Genomic DNA, 21,355 nt, shown 5'->3' on the forward strand with positions numbered 1-21,355 from the left:
AGGAGGAGGAGAAATAAGGGGTGGAGGGGAAGGAACGTCATCATTTGCGTGTGCCACTCTGAGAGGGGTGTTTATATTTTGCAAGGTCAGTACCTCTGCGTGGGTATACCAGCCTTCTGCAACCTGGTGCTCTTCAGATGCCTTGAACTACGTCTCTCATCATTTTAATTTATTTGTAATCACAGTTATATCCCGCCCTTTTTACTTTTTGCAAGAAACCCCAGGCGGCTTGCATGGTCCTCCTACACTTCATTTTGTGCTCACAACAACCCTGTGAGGTAGGTGAAGTTCTCAGCGACTTGCTCAAAGTCATGCAAGAACATTCATGGCCAAGCGGGAATAAGAACCCGACGCTCCCCAGTCCGAGTCAAATACTTTTGACTATTACACCACTCTGGCCTTCCGCGCTGGGGCCGCAAGAGGGCACCCCATTTTATTGCTTCCGTCTTACGCGTTTTGTCTTCACCAAAAGTTACCGGGCCTCGCTGATTCCAAGAGTTAAGGGGCGGAGCCTGGTGATCATTCATGTTCAGTGGAGTGGAATAGGGCCTATGCATGGGTGGGCATGTCAACTTTGCTAGAAGAGAAGAAAACTCTAGCTAGTCTTGGTGTCTGCTGGTCACAGTTAGCAATCAGCAAAAATTCTCAAAGCATAAAATATCAACAACAGCAACAATTCCCCCTTGATTCTGACTCCTCAGAATTTTGTCTTCTTTCCTGAGAAAAAGACTGAGATACTGCTCTCTCAGATTATGATTATCCTCTAGCTAGTTGGGTACTAGAACCATAGCCTCCCAATTTTCCGTAAAATTTTGGTCCCACTAGAGCAGGGTCTCCCAACCTGTTTCCTTGCAGATGTTTTGGATTACACCTCACATAATCAGTCCCAGCCAAACGGCGAATTGAATGGAGTTGATGGGAATTGTAGTTCAAAGCATCTAGAGGTTGGAAAAGGATACTCTGTTAAGGCAATGTTGGAATGTGGAGATCTAACTTTATACTTGTAAGACAACCATCAATTTAATGATGAAAAGTTAAGGAAATAGTAAAATCTTGTTAAAGGGTCAGCTGGTCTAATATTTATGAATGAGAAAAGATGGCTGAAGGTGATAGGACCTCGCCCAAGGCCACCCACTGAGGCATAGCTGTGGTGGCATTTGAACTCTGGCAATCTGGCATGCTGTCACTGGGCAAACAGCCGACGTCTGCTGTGGGGAATTGGCCAGATAAACATTTGTGCAAACAATGCTAAGAACTTTAACTGAATTTGTGGTGTTTGAAGATCAAACCGAAGTGCTATATGGATCAGTATGTGCACTTATGTCTACATAGCTGTCTTTTCTTTATATCTGATTGCATTAAGATTGTTCAAAATCCATATGCTGTGGATTAAAATGTAGTATGCCTTGAGAAAATGCCTTATCTACACTAATGGAGAATTATGGCAACTGCAGTTATGTCTTGGATGAATTAGACAAGCATGTTTTTTGCAAATACTCAGAATGTAAAGGCACACTTATGAGTCCATAGAGACTGAGTAATTTTCTGTATACTTGGCTTGTGTAACATGTGAAATAGAACTAATTTCCACAGATTAATGTTCTGAAAGCTGCTGAAGCATCCTTTTTCAAATATCACTTTGGACACAAGTTCATTGCCTTGGGCAAAGCCATTATTTTCTCAAACTGATTCGCAATATCAGGATGATACTAACCCAACTAAGCAGAGTTGAAATTGTCATCATTGGCATAGGAGACCTTTTCCTCATTTGGGGTCCCTGCCAAATGTCTCATTTTAATACTTCTAAAGTTTGCCCTGCCCTGTTCTCTCATGCCTGCTGGCCTCTGTTTTTGAGGCCTTGTAGAGAATGAGTGAAGTTCCAGAGGACTGGAAGGTGGTGTCAGTGGTTCCAATTTTCAAAAAGGGTAGTAGAAGGGACATGGGAAATTACAGACCAGTTAGCTTTACGTCCATTGTAGGAAAAACAATGGAAAGATAGCGAGAGATCTAGTGATGCTAGATCGGGAAGGGAGGCTGGCGGCCACACAACATGGCTTCCACAAAAACAGGTCCTGCCAGACAAACCTTGTGGAATTCTGACAAGGTTTCAAGATGGCTATATAGAGGGGACACAGTGGATATGGTTTACTTGGATTTCAGCAAGGCCTTTGACAAAGTGCCCCATGATATCCTGGTTGAGAAATTGAGGAGTTTTGGGATAGACCAATGCACTGTCTGATGGATTAGGGCATGGTTGACTGACCAAAAGCAGAGGGTAACCATTAGTGGAGAATCATTGGGATGGTGGCCAGTGACAAGCGGGGTCCCCCAGGGCTCTGTCCTGGGGCCAATCCTGTTTAATCTTTTCATCAACGACATGGAAGAGGGGGCGAACAGTCTGCTGATCAAATTCACAGACGATACTAAAACGGGGGCAGTGGCCACAACTGAGGAGCAGGTACTCCAGATCCAAAAGGATCTGGACAGACTATGGAAGTGGGCAGGAGACAACAGGATGGCGTTCAATGTGGATAAGTGCAAGGTCTTGCACTTGGGGCATAGGAATGGGTGTCATAAGTACAGGTTAGGTGACAAGTGGCTGGAGAGCAGCACTTGTGAAAGGGATCTCGGGGTGCTGGTTGACTGCAGGCTAAACATGAGTCAGCAGTGTGATGCGGTGGTCAAGAGGGCGAATGCCACCCTTGGTTGCATAGCCAGAAGTGTGGCTTCTAGATCAAGAGAGGTATTATTACCACTCTATACGACTCTGGTGCGCCCGCAACTGGAGTATTGTGTTCAGTTCTGGACCCCTCATTACAGGAAGGATATAACCAGGTTAGAGTCAGTGCAGCGTAGGGCCACAAGGTTGGTGGCCGGTTTGCAGGGGATGCCATATGAAGCGAGACTGAGGGAACTGGGTCTTTTCAGGCTGGAGGAGACTCCAAGGGGAACTGTTGGGAACGTATAGGTATGTGAAGGGGTGACACACGGAGGTCGGTAGAGACCTGTTCTCCCCTGCAAAGGAGGTCAGGACATACTCCAAGGGAGCAAAGCTCAGGGAAGCAAGGTTCAATTTGGATGCCAGGAAGTACTTCCTGACAGTTAGGATCCCAAGCGTATGGAATGGGCTTAGGTCCCATCGGTGAGGGGGTATCCATGTTGTAAGCAGAACTGGCTAGAGCCAGGGGTCAGACTAGATGGCCTGGGTGGACCCTTCGCATTTACTCTGTTTCTATGTCTTTAGCACAAATATCTATACAGTATACACCAATTCATGTGTGCAAACATTTGTACCACAATTATGTTACATAATTGAACACTGATGGAACAGCAGTAACTATTCCTAGACTGAAATATTTAAAAGCAGTTTGAACGTTGGGAAGGAATTTTGAGTATCACACGCATTCTTCCTTCAGTTGACCTGGTCCACACAATTATTATTATTATTACATTTCTATGCCGCCCCTTGCCGAAGCCTCGGGGCGGCTTACAATCACCAAGGGTTAAACAAGCTACAGCATGTGCTGGGCTTCAGTTGCTTAATAACTTGCCTGCAAGCAGCTTATTGTGTGATCTGAACCTTGGGCAGTATGGCTAGTTGGAGGGGGAAAGAACCTTCAAATAATCCAGCAACCCATGGGCTTTTTGAAGGCTGTTTCTCAATGCTTAGTAGGATCCTCCTTCATGTGATACTTGTGCTGTTGATGCCACTGTAGGCTCGTATGCTGAGGTGCTACAAGGCACTGGATACTACAGTACACCTGTACAGTTTCATTACAAACAAGCAAGTATTACCTTCATTGACGGAACTGTGCATATGTTCTGGGACACAGAGACTTAATTTGCCAGAATACATGCAAGCATAAGGTGGCAATTTTGCTTACCATATCTATAAAGCAGCAACACATTTTAAGGTACTCAAGTTTGTATTAATTTGATTGATATTCAGTCCGGATCGCCAGGTGTGCTTCCCTTTCTTTGGGAGCTTGTTCTCATCGGGAAGTTAAACTTGTGTCTGAATTGTACCACTTTAAGCTGCGAGTGGCAGCTCACACCAGGATGGGCAGGAGTGTGCGCAAATAGTAGGATATCCTTCCATGTCTACGGCCAGATGTCAGAGTGAAGGACTCCAGCTTAGCCTTCTCCACGACGTAGCTGCTCATCGTACGGAGGAACATTCACGCATCTTCGCCCTCGCAGGTAAACAGCAGACCCACGTTTACCCCTCAGTCAGACCTGGGCTCCTGTCTGTCCGTGCGCACTGCCGTAGCAATGCGTGATTCACCGTGAAGAACGCGACCGCCTGGGGCGGAAGTGAAAGCCGGGGTGGATGATCGCGGCGCTCGTTGGGAGATGCCTGCGTGCGCCTGCAGCCTCCGGTCCTCGCGCTCCGCTTCTCCGGCGTCGCCTGCGTTGCCTGTGGAGGACCAGAGGCGCGCGGCTCCTCCCTCTACCGGTTGCCTGCCCCGAGCAGCCACAGGAAGAGGCGGTGGCGAAGGAAGCGCGCCCAAGCCGAGTCAGGGGCTTCTTTTGCCGGTCATCCAGGCTTCAGCCGCCCGCCCCTCCTCCCCGCATCTTGCTCTCGCCAGGAGGGGGAATCGTAGCCTGCCGCGGAGCAGGTAGGGCAAGAGGGGGCGGGTCTCTCTGGGTCTGGGATGCAGCCGGGACGGGGGATCGTGTCGGGCGGGTAAGCACATGAATGCTAATTTTCCTTCTTGGCAAACCCACCTCGGGTCATCTGGTATGGGGATGAAGCTGGGAAATGTTTTAGGCAATAATTCTAAATTTGCAGATTGATGTCCCCTTCTAAATCCCACTGAGCTCAGTGGGGCAAAACTTATACGTACACCGTTGAGCTGTAGACTACAGTCCATTGGGTTATAATTGTCTACAGTGCTTGAAAAAAAATATTTAACTGGCTTATATTCCCTTGTTTTGTTTACCTGGTGTACTACTGGGTGTGGCTTGGGTGTCAGCTTTGGAGATTTGGGGTGGTTCGGCACTCGAGTGCTTTAATTCTCAGTCACAGAAGTGAGTACACCCCTCACATTTTGTAAATATTTTATTATATTTTTTCATGTGGCAACCCTGAAGAAATGACACTTTGATACAATGTAAAGTAGTGAGTATACAGCTTGTATAACAGTGTAAATTTGCTGTCCCCTCAAAATAGCTCAAAATAACTCAATTAGCCATTAATGTCTAAACCACTGGCAACAAAAGTGAGTACACGCCTAAGTGAAACTGTCCAAATGGGGCATTATTAGCCATTTTCCCTCCCTGGTGTCATGTGACTCGTTAGTGTTACAAGGTCTCAGGTGTGAATGGAGAGCAGGTGTGTTAAATTTGGTGTTATCACTCTCACTCTCTCATACTGGTCACTGGAAGTTCAACATGGCACCTCATGGCAAAGAACTCTCTGAGGATCTGAAAAAAAGAATTGTTGCACTACCTAAAGATGGCCTAGGCTATAAGAAGATTGCCAAGACCCTGAAATTGAGCTGCAGCACAGTGGCCAAGACCATACAGCGGTCTAACAGGACAGGTTCCACTTGGAACAGGTCTCACCATGGTTGACCAAAGAAGTTGAGTGCACATGCTCAGCGTCATATCCAGAGGCTGGCTTTGGGAAATAGATGTATGAGTGCTGCCAGCATTGCTGCAGAGGTTGAAGGGGTGGTGGGTCAGCCTGTCAGTGCTCAGACCATACGCCACACACTGCATCAAATTGGTCTGCAGGGCTGTCGTCCCAAAAGAAAACCTTTTCTAAAGATGATGCACAAGAAAGTCCGCAAACAGTTTGCTGAAGACAAGCAGACTAAGGACATGGATTAGTGGAACCATGTCCTGTGGTCTGATGAGACCAAGATAAACTTAGTTCAGATGGTGTCCAGCGTGTGTGGCGACAACCAGGTGAGGAGTACAAAGACAAGTGTGTCTTGCCTACAGTCAAACATGGTGGTGGGAGTGTCATGGTCTGGGGCTGCATGAGTGCTGCCGGCACTGGGAAGCTACAGTTCATTGAGGGAACCATGAATGCCAACATGTACTGTGACATATTGAAGCAGAGGATGATCCCCTCCCTTTGGAGACTGGGCAGTAGGGCAGTATTCCAACATGATAACAACCCCAAACGCACCTCCAAGACGACCACTGCCTTGCTAAAGAAGCTGAAGGTAAAGGTGATGGACTGGCCAAGCATGTCTCCAGACCTAAACCCTATTGAGCATCTGTGGGGCATCCTGAAACAGAAGGTGGAGGAGCGCAAGGTCTCTAACATCCACCAGCTCCGTGATGTTGTCATGGAGGAGTGGAAGAGGACTCCAGTGGCAACCTGTGAAGCCCTGGTGAACTCCATGCCCAAGAGGGTTAAGGCAGTGCTGGAAAATAATGGTGGCCACACAAAAGATAGACACTTTGGGCCCAGTTTGGACAGTTTCGCTCAGGGGTGTACTCACTTTTGTTGCCAGCGGATTAAACATTAATGGCTGTGTGTTGAGTTATTTTGAGGGGACAGCAAATTTACACTGTTATACAAGCTGTATACTCACTACTTTACATTGTAGCAAAGTGTCATTTCTTCAGGGTTGTCACATGAAAAGATATAATAAAATATAAAATATATAATGTGAGTGGTGTACTCACTTCTGTGATATACTGTACATGTGACCCCTCTTATATTCTGTAACTATACATATCGCTGTTATGTTGTCAAAGTGCAAAAGGCAAGGATTGTAAAACACTCTTGTGTTGAAGTGAGCAGGTGCAAAGGAGAGGAATGCTGTACTTTTAGAAGATGCTTAATTGAAAGAACTTTTGGTAGTCATGGGAGTTGATCCGTTTATGTGACAAGCTGCACCTGTTGCTGTTCCCTTTCACCAGGAGCAGGTAGAAGGTAGATCACCATTTACTTAGGGCTTCAGCTTGCAGAAATTCCTGTTCATATGGCCAATAGTCAAATACTGGGAGATGAATTTCAAAGCCCACTTTGGGCTTCAGCATATTACCTTCTCAAGGCATTATTGACCAGATGTGTATGGTCATGAGGGAAAAGGAACCACAGTTGCTCCTCTGCCACCCCCGTATGCTGGTTGCATGCTGCATGGTTTCCCTAATTGCTTTTATAGCACATAACTTCCCATGTCATCTGAACCCGTGACTTGTTGTAGGGTTCTGGGGTGCTTTGAAACCACTCTTCACGATGCACCTTGCTAGATTTGGATGAAATGGGAATCTGTGCACAGTGAAGGAAATTAGGAAAATCACACAGCAAGTGAGTGGCATTCAGTGTTCTTGTGTGGAATTTGTGCTTTAAAATTGGGGATAAGCAGTATCTGACTGCAGTGCTAGAGGTCAACATATTGACACAGTTTTGGATTATTTAATTTATTAAAACATTTAAAAGACAGTAACTGGTTTTAAGGTGCAGTGCTAGAGCAGTCTTATTTAGTGGGTCTTTGCTAATTTGGAACAAAAATGACTATTACTATTACTGCTTTGAGCTTTCTAGGCAAACATTAAATGCTCATGACATTTGTACATTTGACAGTTTTATTTCATGGATGAGATATGTGTTGGATGGAGCAGTTTAACTTCCAATGACAGGGAAAGGGCTGGGAGCTTTTTTCTGTCTAGACATGCATTGGATTTTTCTTTACAGTTGTTAGGATTGTGGTAAAAGTGACTCTTTCTCTGCTCTGCCTGCCCTTCGGAATCTTACGTGGGCTCATGTAAGCAAGAGGGAGGGATCACTTTGGAACATGAGCTCAAAATTTTCTTTTCCTTTTGAATAAGAAACTTTATCTGGCAAAGATCCTGAAGTTTGAGCCTTCTACATTTTTATCCTTTAGTTGTTTTCCCAAGAAATATCTTTATATTGGTAGTTAAACTTAGCTCAAAGCAATGGCTAGATAAATTAGGAAGCATACTATAGTGTACCTCCCTACATTACTATGACTGGGTGAGCGATCTCTGTGCAACATAGTAGCATACTTCAGTGAAGAAGAAAAATCCCTAAAATGAAATCTTCTTACACTTTGTTCCAGAACCCCATCTAGAACCCCATCTGAAATGCTAAAATATTTGGCCAGTAACATCAGTGTTCCAACTTCCACTTATGAATATACCATTTTGACTACTTGGATAATTTTCTACAAATTATATCATATTAAAAATCCAGCAGGCATTTTGAGTCAATGTCTCCATTAATATTTCTGTTAATCCATTTTTGAAGTGGGCTTAAATTGACTCATGTTGAAGTAAAAACTAGAAATGGGATCATTTTCTCTTTCCTACTTCTCTCCAAAAGCACACACTTTTCAATCTCAATATGGAGAGCATTTCACCGCTGCCTTAGTATTCTGTCTAGTTAAGAGAAACCTACCTGAAAACATCCTCACAATCTCAATTATATTATGCATTGTATTTTGAATGAGTAATATTTGAATGATTAAACAATTAAGATGAGAAGATTAAATGGAAACCTAGGACAGTAGAAGTGCTGCTGGTCCACCATTCTTTGTTTTGCACCTGCGGGCACAACTGGATTCAGTGCTTCCTAATAAAAACCTGGGAAGTGAACTTTCTGCTTCTTTCTGGAATGGAACCAGTCCTCAGAGTTCCCTTCTGCAATGAGCACCATAATTATGCTACTCTGAGATTCAGTTCAAATGACTCGAAAAAAGGGAGGCATGAAACCAGTGTAATAAGGAGCCTTGTTAACTGTTTGTTTGTTTGTTTTTTAAGTGGTATTTGCTGAAACCCCATCCACATAAATTTTAATGGTAGAGGAGGCTGTTTTTCTATCTCTTTGCTGCTGTTGTCTCATACATGAATTCAGGGAGGAAGTAGATCCATACTTTAAAAAAAACTGACTTAAAAATACAGTACAATATATTGTAATACAAAAATACACTGGTAACAACAAAACTTAAAAAGGAAAAAGTGTACCCCTACACCGGACCTTTGGCTACATGATAATTATTTATTCATTTCTATATATATCCTCCTTCTCTTTTCTTCGTCTTCTGTGCTTCCTTTCCCTCAGAACTATCCCTTTTCCATCCAAAATTGCATTTAATCATCTCTTCTAATATACAGGAAGTCCAAAGGTTACAAATGAGCTCTGTTCCTGAGAAAATGGAAATTCATCTTTAAGTTGAATTTGTATGTTAGTTGAATCATATATAGTCAACCTTTCACATTTGCAGGGGCTGGGGCACAGCACCCCATGAAAGTGGGAACATTGTGAATATCTCTACCCCCCCACCCCAAATCATCAGTGCATCCTCTTTGCAGCAAGGAAATGCCAAAGAGATTTCCTTCTCTGGATGGGTGGGGCAGGAAGGCCTGATTTGGAGGTCTGCCTCTCTCTCCTTAAACTTTTTCTCTCTCTATGGCGATGCTTTGGAGGCCTTCCCTCATTTCTTTCATTCCTCCCATGGTGATATGATTTCCTGCAGCAGGCCTTTAACTGAAATTTTAAAAACATTTATAATTTTGATTTTATGCCATTGCAAAAGCCCATATCTGGGTCTTCTGTGCAGCTTACAATACAAAATTAATAGGCTTTATGGCAGTTCATTTGGAAGTATAGGTTATTCATCAGGTGTTCATAACTCAGGCAGTATCTGTAACTTGTTTAATGATATTAGGGTTATCGGGCCCACTTGCTAATCTCTTTTGTTTTCTCCAAGAACTACAGGGCAGTATTCAGCAATCATGGAACACAAGTGTAAGCAATCAGGAGTTCCTCCAGATGTTTTTTACTCTATCTTCCATAAACTCTATTCAGTATGGCCAGTGGTCAGAGATAATGGGAGTGCAGAAAATCTGGAGGGCACCACTTTACCTTGTCCTGCTCTAATCTGTTGATTATTTTCTTCATTTGCCATATTTTAGGGTCATACAAAAGGGTCGGGCAGATGTGGACATGACAATGAGCAGATAGCCAAGGTATAGTGTCCAGACTTTATTTTGGTGTCCACTTCAGTACTGTATGTAGTGATTCTTTAAGGATTTCTTGGACAGCTATTTTCTTAAGAGCACCTGCTTCAAAAGCATTGATGGGCAATAGAGTGGGGAAATCCTTTTGTCTTTTTTAATATGTTGCGCTCTTCCCTCACTGAATATGTTAATACACTAGGACAAGCTGTGTCCAGAAATGCAGGGATGTAGGAGAAGAGCAGGGGTTAGGCCAAAGGGCCATCTAGGTTAGTGCGCTGTGTCTGACACTAGCCAAACAGTTGCCCTGAGAAGTTCAAAAGCAAGAGTCTGGCAGTAGCAGCTGTCCCTGTTTATCTGACAGCATCTAGTATTCAGAATAAGATTGCCCTGTACATAGAGAATCTGTACTTGGCTGTTATGGCTAACAGATACTGATCACTTATGGGAGGTGACTCCTGGGACGATCCATTTTAGTGACTATTGCACTGCCTTGCAATGAATTCTGTAAGTTTATTATATGTTGTATGATGAAGTAATTTTTGTTCATCCTGAACCTCTTATCAGCTACCTGAATCGAGGAGTCTGAGGTAAGCCACTCACTGTGAGAGGCAAGCCAGCATGTGTAAGCAGAGTACTTGGAGCATACATGTTTGTGACCTAAACTGATAGAATCTCTGGTTAAAGCTGCAAAGAAAGTATCTGTGCTGATGTGTTGAATGAACATCTGTGAAATAAATTATTTCACCTTTTAAAATACAAAATATGTGGTACAAATTGCTTTAGTCTTATGCTTTCTAGCTTATCTTCTATTTGCAGTCCTGTATTTAACAATACGATAAACCTACATTTGTTTTCTGCATGGGTTGGGTTGCTGGGACAAATTTCAGTGGCTGAATTTGTTGTTGGTTGCGAAGTCGTGTCCGACCCCTCGCGACCCCATGGACGACATTCCTCCAGGCCTTCCTGTCCTCCACCATCCCCCGGAGTCCACTTAAGCTCACACCAACTGCCTCAGTGACTCCATCTAGCCACCTCATCCTCTGCCGTCCCCTTCTTCTTTTGCCATCTGTTGTGCCCAACATTAGGCTCTTCTCCAGGGAGTCCTTTCTTCTCATTAGGTGGCCAAAGTATTTGAGTTTTATCTTCACTATCTGACCTTCCAAGGAGCAGTCAGGGTTGATCTCCTCTAGGACTGACCGGTTTGATCGCCTTGCTGTCCAAGGGACTCGCAGGAGTCTCCTCCAGCACCACAATTCAAAGGCCTCAATTCTTCGGCACTCAGCCTTCCTTATGGTCCAGCTTTCACAGCCATACATTGCAACTGGGAAAACCAAAGCCTTGACTGTACGCACTTTTGTCTGCAGGGTGATGTCTCTGCTTTTTAATATGCTGTCTAGATTTGCCATAGCTTTCCTCCCCAGGAGCAAGCGTCTTTTAATTTCTTGGCTGCAGTTCCCATCTGCGATGACCTTGAAGCCCAGGAAAATAAAATCTGTCACTACCTCCATTTCTTCCCCATCTATTTGCCGGGAAGTGATAGGACCGGATGCCATGATCTTAGTTTTCTTAATGTTGAGTTTCAGGCCAACTTTTGCACTCTCCTCCTTCACCCGCATCAAGAGGCTCTTTGGTTCCTCTTCACTTTCTGCCATTAGAGTGGTATCATCTGCATATCTGAGGTTGTTGCTATTCCTCCCAGCAATCTTAATTCCAAGTGGTGATTCATCTAGGCCCGCCTTTCTCATGATGTGCTCTGCATATAAGTTAAATAGGCAGGGCGACAGTATACAGCCTTGCCGAACTCCTTCCTCAATTCTGAACCAATCAGTGGTTCCATGTCCAGTTCTCACTGTTGCTTCTTGACCCGCATACAGGTTTCTCAAGAGACAAATAAGATGGTCTGGTACTCCCATCTCTTTCAGAACTTGCCACGATTTGTTGTGATCCACACAATCAAAGGCTTTAGCATAGTCAATGAAGCAGAAGTAGATGTTTTTCTGGAACTCCCTAGCTTTCTCCATGATCCAGCGTATGTTGGCAATTTGATCTCTAGTTCCTCTCCCTCTTCGAAATCCTGCCTGTGTTTCTGGTAGTTCTCGGTCCACATACTGCTGGTGCCTAGCTTGTAGGATTTTGAGCATCACTTTGCTAGCATGTGAGATGAGTGCAATGGTGCGGTAGTTTGAACATTCTTTGGCATTGCGCTTCTTTGGGATCAGAATGTAAACTGACCTTTTCCAATCCTGTGGCCACTGCTGAGTTTTCCAAATTTGCTGGCATATTGAGTGTAGCACTTTTACTGCATCGTCTTTTAGGATTTTGAATAGCTCAGCTGGAATACTGTCGCCTCCACTGGCGTTGTTGTTGCTCAGACTTCTTAAGGCCCATTTGACTTCACTTTCCAGGATGTCTGGCTCGAGGTCAGTGACCACCGCATCATGGTTATCGGGAACGTTAAGCTCTCTCTTGTATAGTTCCTCTGTGTAATCTTGCCACCTCTCCTTAATCAGTTCTGCCTCTGTTAGGTCCCTGCCATTTTGGTCCTTTATCATGCCCATCTTTGCATGAAACGTTCCCTTCATATCTCCAATGTTCTTGAAGAGATCTCTGGTCCTCCCTATTCTATTGTTTTCTTCTATTTCCTTGCACTGTTCATTTAAGAAGGCATTCTTATCTAGCTATTCTCTGGAATTCTGCATTCATTTGTTTGTACCTTTCTCTTTCTCCCTTGCCTTTCACTTCCCTTCTTTCCTCAGCTATTTGTAAAGCTTCCTCAGACAGCCATTTTGCTTTCTTGCATTTCTTTTTCTTTGGGATGGTTTTAGTTGCTGCCTCTTGTACAATGTTGCAAACCTCCGTCCATAGTTCTGCAGGCACTCTGTCTGTCAGATCTAATTCCTTAAATCTGTTTCTCACCTCTACTGTATATTCATCAGAGATATGATTTAGGTCATACCTGAGCGGCCTAGTGCTTTTCCCTACTTTCTTCAATTTAAGCCTAAATTTTGCAACCAGAAGCTCATGATCTGAGCCACAGCCAGCTCCTGGTCTAGTTTTTACTGAATGTATAGAGCTTCTCCATCTTTGGCTACAGAGCACATAGTCAATCTGATTTCTGTGTTGACCGTCTGGTGATGTGTATGTGTAGAGTTGTCTCTTGGGTTGTTGGAAAAGAGTGTTTGCTATGACTATCGTATTCTCTTGACAAAATTCTACCAGCCTGTGCCCTGCTTCATTTTGTACTGCAAGGCCAAACTTGCCTGTTATTCCAGTTATCTTTTGGCTTCCTACTTTAGCATTTCAATCCCCCATGATGATAAGGACATCATTTTTGGGTGTTAATTCTAGAAGGTGATTTAGGCACTCATAGAACTGGTCAGCTTCAGCCTCTTCAGCACCAGTGGTTGGGGCACAGACTTGGACTATTGTGATGTTGAATGGTTTGCCTTGAATTCAAACAGAGATCATTCTGTCATTTTGGAAATTATATCCCAGTACTGCTTTTCCTACTCTTTTATTGACTATGAAGGCTACTCCATTTCTTCTGAGGGATTCTTGCCCGCAGTAGTATACCTGATGGTCATCTGAATTAAATTCACCCATTCCTGTCCATTTTAGTTCAGTGATTCCTAAGATGTCGATGTTCATTCTTGTCATCTCTTGTTTGACCACATCCAGCTTGCCTTGATTCATGAATCTTACATTCCAGGTTCCTATGAGTATAGATCTTTACAGCATTGGACTCTCCTTTCACCACCAGATACATCGGCAACTGAGTGTCCTTTCAGCTTTGACCCAGTCACTTCATTCTTTCTGGCACTACTAGTACTAGCCCTCTGCTCTTCCCCAGTAGCATATTGGACACCTTCCAACCTGAGGGGCTCATCTTCCGGCGTCATATCTTTTTGCCTTTTGGTACTGTCCATGGGGTTTTCATGGCAAAGATATTGGAGTGGGTTGCCATTTCCTTCTCCAGTGGATCACCTTTTGTCAGAGCTCTCTGCTATGACCTGTCCGTCTTGGGTGGCCCTGCATGGCATAGCTCATAGCTTCATTGAGCTGCTCAAGCCCCGTCGCCACGACAAGGCAGTGATCCATGAAGGAGAGTGGCTGAATACTTTTCTATAATCAAAAAGTGTGTAAGGCTTGATTTTTCAGCATAATCTAGTCTGATGGTGAACTAGAGACTTTTCTGATGGCTGATGCGAGACATGTTCCTTTGTAACAGTGGTAATGGTAGGGAGTTGGAATCATCAGTTGTTCCCTGCGGACAGGAAAAAGGAAGCATTTTTGGAAGCTTTGCTGCCTTTGAATTGAACTGCCATGCTGGGCAGACCTATTCAGAAGCCATCTCCAGAAAAAGGATGCATATTGTGAAACACTTTTTTCCTCATGCTCCTCCCCGAACTACTCAGCAGTTGACACATTTGTTTTCCCATAGCCAAATGTCAGCCTGTTTCTTCCTTTTCCTTGTTAATCTAGGATTCTAAGCAGCACATAGTGATTAAGAAATGCTTTTAGGAAATTAGATGAGGAAGTCTTTGTAAACATTGAATAGTTGACCCTGCTGCTAAGTTTTGGATCTCTTAAGGCTACAACTCACCTAATTAGTATGTATAACAAGTGGGCTAGTATTAACCTGCATTAACATTTATAGAGTTATTTGTAAGGTTTCATTGACTAGGCTTTATTAGGGCAACTGTAAGGTACCAAAACTTGCTGTCAATACTGCTACCTTGGCTTTAATGACACTGATCAAGGGACATGAGAATGTTGTTGACTTTATTCTTCTGTCTTAGCATCTATGAAATCTCTAGTAAAAATGGCATGAGTGAGTAACAATTATATGCACTTAGTAGTAAAATCTCTGGTGTTTTACAGTGATAGCATATCAAAATGCTTTTCAGTAAATCCAGCAAAATATTGCTCCCTCCAATTGCAAGAGCACTACTGTTTCATTTAGATCTGAGCAGGAGGCAGGCATGGTCATGAGAGTAGATGGAGTCATGCATACTTAAGCTTTGTATGTATGCCACAATTTCTCTTGAAGACATTCTTCAGCTTATCAGTTGAATTTGCCTTACACAAAATAGGGACGTGTGAGAGCATACCCACTAGGAGGGTCACCAGGTTTTAGATGTGAGAAATCCAGGTTGAAATACCTGTCTAGCTATGAAATGTATTTACCATGTTTGTATGGAACAGCTGTCCATTCTGCTGCCATTTTGCATATGCAACTTCTGATTGGTCAAATTGGAGGTTGCTATGAGAAGGCCAAACCTGAACATTTTAGGTAAAACTTCACACAGTTAAACCATAATTAGGAGTTAAGTAAACTGTGGGTCATCTAATCTGTGATTGCCTTACAGTGTCTGGTTTTGATTAGAGGTTGCATATGCAAAATAGTGCTGAAATATCCCCAGCACATGTAACAGCATATTGTGGGTTAAATAACCCATGATTTGCACCCTTCCTGACAGCATTTTTAACCCTTTATTTGCATGAATCTGTGCATCTATTTGTGTACCATCTATCAGCTACTTCAGTTTAATGTCAACAACTTCTTATTAGCTCAGTCAGAGGTTAATAGTATGATGTGCAAACCTGGACAGCTAGTTGTTTAGGGACTAAAGAACCCATTGGTCTAGATTTGCAGAATGCACTGTTTGGAGGTTGCTTGCAATAAAAAGAAATGGCTTGCATACAGTATGTGCTTTAGCAAACTGTAGATTAGTTAAATTGTGGGTTAATAATGGTGTGATGTGCAAACTGGCCTAATGGATCCTTTTAATATATGATGATTCTGGCTTGCAAAACTATTTAGGAACTCAGGAATGAACAAGCCCTGATACTTGTTCCTCCTCACATTTCCTCCGCCACCTTGTGCACCAGTTTCAGCTTTAGAGTGATATTAGTACTGGGGACCAGTGTAACCCAAGGATGGGCAGAAGGTAGATTTGAACTTCAGCTCCCAGAAGTTTCTGCCAGTATGGCTGCTGATCAAGAATGCTTGATATTAAAGTTTCGAACATTTGGCAATCTACTTTCTGTCCTGGTCTAGTGTAACCTTTTGGGAGGACCAAAGCTGGTATACAAAGAGGGGAGTGGGAAGTGTGCAGTCCTGACTCTCATTCCTGGCTTGCAGAAATTATGGCTTAGTAAGCCAGAAATGTATTATCCAAACTGGCTTATTGACTCCCCTAGCTTACCTAACCTCGTTCTTGTGAGGGTGGAGCACAACTATGTTCCTGGGATAAAAGGTGGCAAGAGAAACAAGATGTATATTGTCTTTCAGCCTTGCCTGTAAACTTGAACACAAAATAATAGTCAAGGGAGTGGAGGCGGGAGTGGTGGGAAGAAGGGGGTAGCTTCTGACTTCACTGACAGATGTAGGTTCCCCTTGTGGGATTTTTTTTACATATATGTATTTGTGGAATGGTAAATTGAAGCACTGTCAGTTATCCTATTAGAGCAGTGTTGTACCATGTAATCCTGTCTTCATGCAACCCTGTGTTATTTGTTTCCTTTTGATGGGAATTTAGAAAGGCCTTTTCGGATTCATGCTGCAAATGGCTCAGACTGGTAAAGGACCAGGAACTCCAGCCTTTTGTGTCTTGTCTTGTTGGCTTGGAGGAGACACTAAAATCTGGAAAGTGGTTTATGTTGCGTCGGAGCAAATGAACATAAAACATTCATGTTCACATTCAACTTTCTTAGGATCCATGAAATGGCCACAGAGGACAAAGTATCTCCAACCCTGGACTCTGTGAATGATCTGCCCAGCTCTCCTGGCAGTCCTTCTCACCTTACACACTTCAAACCTTTGACCCCTGACCAAGATGAACCTCCATTTAAATCTGCATACAGCTCTTTTGTAAATCTGTTTCGTTTCAGTAAAGGTAAGTGCTAATTGTCTTTCATATTTTATCTTTTTATGAGGGTCAGCTTCGGCTTTTGGATAAAAGTGGATGAAATCTACCTACACCAGTAAACATATCAACAGTGCTTGGTATTGGCTGCATTCACATATGACACTAAACCAGAGATGGAAAAATGCCAGCTTTGGATTCTCTTTCAGGGTCCCTCTCCTTGAGGTTACTGGGGGTGGGCTTCAGAAAGAGGCAGGAAAAAGAAAGAATTTCCAGTGGATTCCTCTCCCCTCTGCTTTCCTACATAGGGCTCAAAATGTATTTGCTGGGAGCCACGAACATACTGTGCCAGGATTTCATCCTCTCCACTGGCTCCCAGTTAGTTTCAGGGTAACATTTAAAGTGCTGGGTTTCTTTTCCCTTTAAGCTTGGGAACTGAACAATCACATTGTCCTGCTTGTACCTACCTGATCACCATCTGAATGCCTTCTGGGGGTGGCCCTGCCAAGTGAGCTGCAGCAGGTGACAGTGACCAAGAGGACCATTTTGGTGGTAGACTTCTGGTTCTAGAATGCCCTCCCCAGCTTTGAAGCTCCTCTCTGACATAATTTTGACACCAGGCTTTTAAAGCCACGTTGCAGCTCTATTCTACTTGAGCTCTGAAAACTTGAAGGGCACTATCCTATGCATGTTTAAAAGAAAAAAAGCCTGACACTACTAACATTCCCCAGCCAACACTGTTACCATGGAATGCTGGCAGTTGCAGAAATTTTTCAGTGTAAAGAAGCATTGGATTGAACCTCAGACTGGGTTACTGCTGTATTTGTATTCCTCTGTTTTGCTCTGCTTTTCATTTGCTGCCTTTTATTGGAATTGTAATTTAAATGGTTTGTGCTATATCATCAGCCCTCTCAAGAACCTTTGCTAAATAAGCTAAAAATATCATGAAAAATAAATTTTTAAAAAGTGTTTCCTTGGCCACATGTTGCCTACTTGTGCTTTTAGACTGAAGTATGATACACAGTATTGAACAGCAAGCTTTCAAACTGTGGTGGTCATTTTTTGTTGTAGGGAAGTATGAGACACAAGCCAGTGGAGGGAGAAAATGGAGTAGCAAGGCTCTCTGTATTTGCAGCATGTCTGCAGTGGGGCATTGGGAAGCCCACAGTATCCTGAGAAGAACTGGCCTGCCATTGGGCCCCACCAATGGGCACTAACATGAGAGGAGAGGCCCAAGAGTGCTGACCCACCAGTCTCCATTGATGCAACGGGGACATGTGTATGTTCTCCTTCTGCCCACCCCAAACCAGTCTCTGATATGACTGTTGGTAGCAGTTGTTGAAATGAGTGCTAGCAACAGATATCTTAGGCTTTCAGTCTCGGTTATATGGAAAAAAGCCCACTGAATTCAGAGAGACTTGTTTCTGTCTGGGCATGCAAAAGAATGGGCCACCAGAGAGTTCTTTCTTTAGCTCTAAGGCTTCCACTATGACATAATGTGGGAGCTCTGCACTCAGGGAATGTTTCTGTTCTGGAGCAATGTGGTAACCATTGCTATATACGGGTATAATGCTTGAGAAGTAACTTTGAAATCAATAAATCTCTTGCACCATATGCAAATAAATGCATGCTTGTGCAAATCTTAAAACATTAAGGGTGCAATCCCAGTCCCACTGAACTCAGCTCAAGACTTGCTTCAGAGTTGAGAAGTCAAGAATATTGTACAGGTACACTGTAAGCCAAAACAACTGGTTGCCACATGTTGTTGAAGGCACATTGTGTAATGTTCTAAGATTCAGCTGCCAGTGGTTTAACAATTACTAATGTACAACCAGAATGGACTTAATCGAATACCCTCTTATTTTTTATTGGGGATGGTAATAGATGACCATGGTTCTGCACAGATGCCTTTGTAACTAATAATTTAACTACTTAAAAATAAAGATAGCTATGATCTGTGTCTAAAGTTTTGTTCATCCAGGTCATGGGTATGAAAGGAGCTGACCTGTCATTTAAATGCTCAAAGATTTAATTTCCTTTGAGCTCACATACCTTTTAAGGTTTATGAAAGATTAAGAGTTCAGTGTCACCAATGTTGTTTCACTTACTTACATACCTGGGATGTCTCTGAGGAGATATAAGGGATAGTAGCCATATCCTCCAGCTTGCTCTGCATATCTGTGATTCTGCTATTGACTCTGTTCACATGTAATGACAGCCCATTGGTCTAGAAACATAGAAACAGAGCGAGTCAGAACGGGCTTCCCGGGCCATCTAGTCTGACCTCCGACACCAGCCGGCTCCGCTCAAGACATGCCCACCATGGGCATGTCCAGCCTATCTTTGAACACCCTCACCGATGGGGCCTCAACGACCTCCCGTGGAAGCCCATTCCACACCCTCGGGGTCCTGACTGTCAGGAAGTGCTTCCTGGCATCCAAATGGAACCTTGGTTCCCTGAGCTTGGCTCCTTTGGAGCGCGTCATGCCTTCCTCTGCAGGGCAGAACAGGTCTCTAGCCATTTCCATGTGACATCCCCTCACATACCTGTATGTCGCCAACGTATCCCCTCTGAGTCTCCTCCAGGCTGAAGAGACCCAGCTCCCTCAGTCTCGCCTCAAACCCCATCCCTTGCAAACCGGCCACTAACCTTGTGGCCCTACGCTGCACTGACTCTAACCTGGCTATATCCTTCCTGTAATGAGGGGCCCAAAACTGAGCACAATACTCCAGTTGAGGGTGCACCAGAATCGTATAGAGTGGTAGTAATTACTCTCTTGATCTAGAAGCCACACTTCTGGCTATGCAACCAAGGGTGGCATTTGCCCTCTTGACCACTGCATCACACTGCTGACTCATGTTTAGCCTGCAGTCAACCAGCACCCCGAGGTCCCTTTCACAAGTGCTGTTCTCCAGCCACTTGTCCCCTAACCTGTACTTATGACACCCATTCCTATGGCACAAGTGCAAGACCTTGCACTTATCCACATTGAACACCATCCTGTTGTCTCCTGCCCACTTCCATAGTCTGTCCAGATCCTTTTGGATCTGGAGTACCTGCTCCTCAGTTATGGCCACTGCTCCAGTTTTAGTGTCGTCTGAAAATTTGATCAGCAGACGGTTCACCCCTTCTTCCTTGTCATTAATGAAAAGATTAAACAGGATCGGCCCCAGGACAGAGCCCTGGGGAATCCCGCTTGTCACTGGCTGCCATCCCAGTGATTCCTCACTAATGGTTAACTTCTGCTTTTGGTCAGTCAACCATGCCCTAATCCACCGGACAGTGCTTTGGTGTATCCCAAAACTCCTCAGTTTCTCCACCAGGATATCATGGGGCACTTTGTCAAAGGCCTTGCTGAAATCCAGGTATACCACATCCACTGCATCCCCTCCATTTGGCCATCTTGAAACCTTGTCATAGAATTCCACAAGGTTTGTCTGGCAGGACCTGTTTTTGCAGAAGCCATTTTGTGTGACTGCCAGCCTCCCTTCCCTGTGTAGCATCACTAGATCTCTCTCTATTATGAGCCTTTCCATTGTTTTTCCTGCAATGGATGGAAGACTAACAGGTCTGTAATTCCCCATGTCCCTTCTACTACCCTTTTTGAAAATTGGGACCACTGATGCTACCCTCCAGTCCTCTGGAACTTCACTCATTCTCCAAGAGGCCTCAAAAATGGAGGTCAGCGGGTGTGAGAGAACTCCTGCCACCTCTCTAAGTACTCTTGGCTGTAACCCCTCAGGGCCTGGCACCTTTGTAATGTCCAATGCCCTGAGGAGCCCCTTGACTTCAAGGGGGGGTGACTCTAATCTGTGCCCCTAAGTCCCCAGCCTCATCTAATCTCCTTTGTGGATATCCCGCATCCTGCTTTGGGGAGAACACAGAGGCAAAATAGTCATTTAGCATCTGTGCCTGTTCCCTCATATCAGTCACTGGATCTCCTTCCTCCTTATTTAGTGGTCCCCCCACTTGCCTCCCCTTCCTCTTCCTATTTGCATGCTGAAAGAAGCCCTTTCTGTTGCTCTTGATATTCTTGGCAATCTCAGCTCATAATCGGCCTCAGCCTTGCAAAGAATCCTCCTGCAACGGGCCTCCTCCTCCCGGTATACCCTTTTGTCTATTTGGCCCAGTACCCATTTCCTACGGAGGTTCCTCTTTCGTCTAATCCCTCTAACCACCTCCTTTCGCATCCATGGTGGCACTCTCCTCTGCCTCCCCGCCTTACTAACTAGAGGTATCGTCAAGGCTTGTGCCTCCAAAACCTCCCTTTTGAGTGCTATCCAACTTCCAGTAACCTATCCCAGGAGACTTTCCCCAGCCTGGCCTTCAGTTGGCCAAAGTTGGCCCTCTTGAAGTCCCAGCTTCTAGTGCTCGACTTGCTGCACATCCCCAGTTCCCTGATCTCAAAGCAAAGGATGGAGTGATCACTCGCATCCAGAGCTCCCCTAATCTGTACTTCATCTGTCAGCTCCTCCCTATTGGTCAAGACCAAGTCAAGAATGTTCCCCCCCCCCCCCCCCCCCCCCCCCCCCCCCCCCCC

At 44.3% G+C, this 21,355-nt stretch overlaps 1 protein-coding gene across 7 annotated transcripts in view; it reads left to right on the forward strand.

Moving 5' to 3' along the window:
- The first annotated feature begins 4,482 nt into the window (after positions 1–4,482).
- The window catches only part of PIKFYVE (phosphoinositide kinase, FYVE-type zinc finger containing), a 115,103-nt gene continuing 98,230 nt past the window's right edge, over positions 4,483–21,355 (forward strand). For 4 of the 7 annotated variants that reach the window (XM_044431783.1, XM_044431784.1, XM_044431787.1 and 1 more), the window contains exons 1-2: positions 4,484–4,687; positions 16,663–16,844. In XM_044431783.1, coding sequence (XP_044287718.1) covers positions 4,656–4,687; positions 16,663–16,844 — 214 coding nt within the window. In that variant the 5' untranslated portion in view covers positions 4,484–4,655. Of the gene's footprint in view, positions 4,688–16,662; positions 16,845–21,355 lie in introns of all 7 variants that reach the window. The other 3 variants (XR_006414887.1, XR_006414888.1, XM_044431786.1) reach the window with 2 other exon arrangements.

The sequence above is a fragment of the Varanus komodoensis genome, unplaced genomic scaffold (assembly GCF_004798865.1).
Source record: "Varanus komodoensis strain SLA01 unplaced genomic scaffold, ASM479886v1 scaffold23, whole genome shotgun sequence".
NCBI lineage: Eukaryota > Metazoa > Chordata > Lepidosauria > Squamata > Varanidae > Varanus > Varanus komodoensis.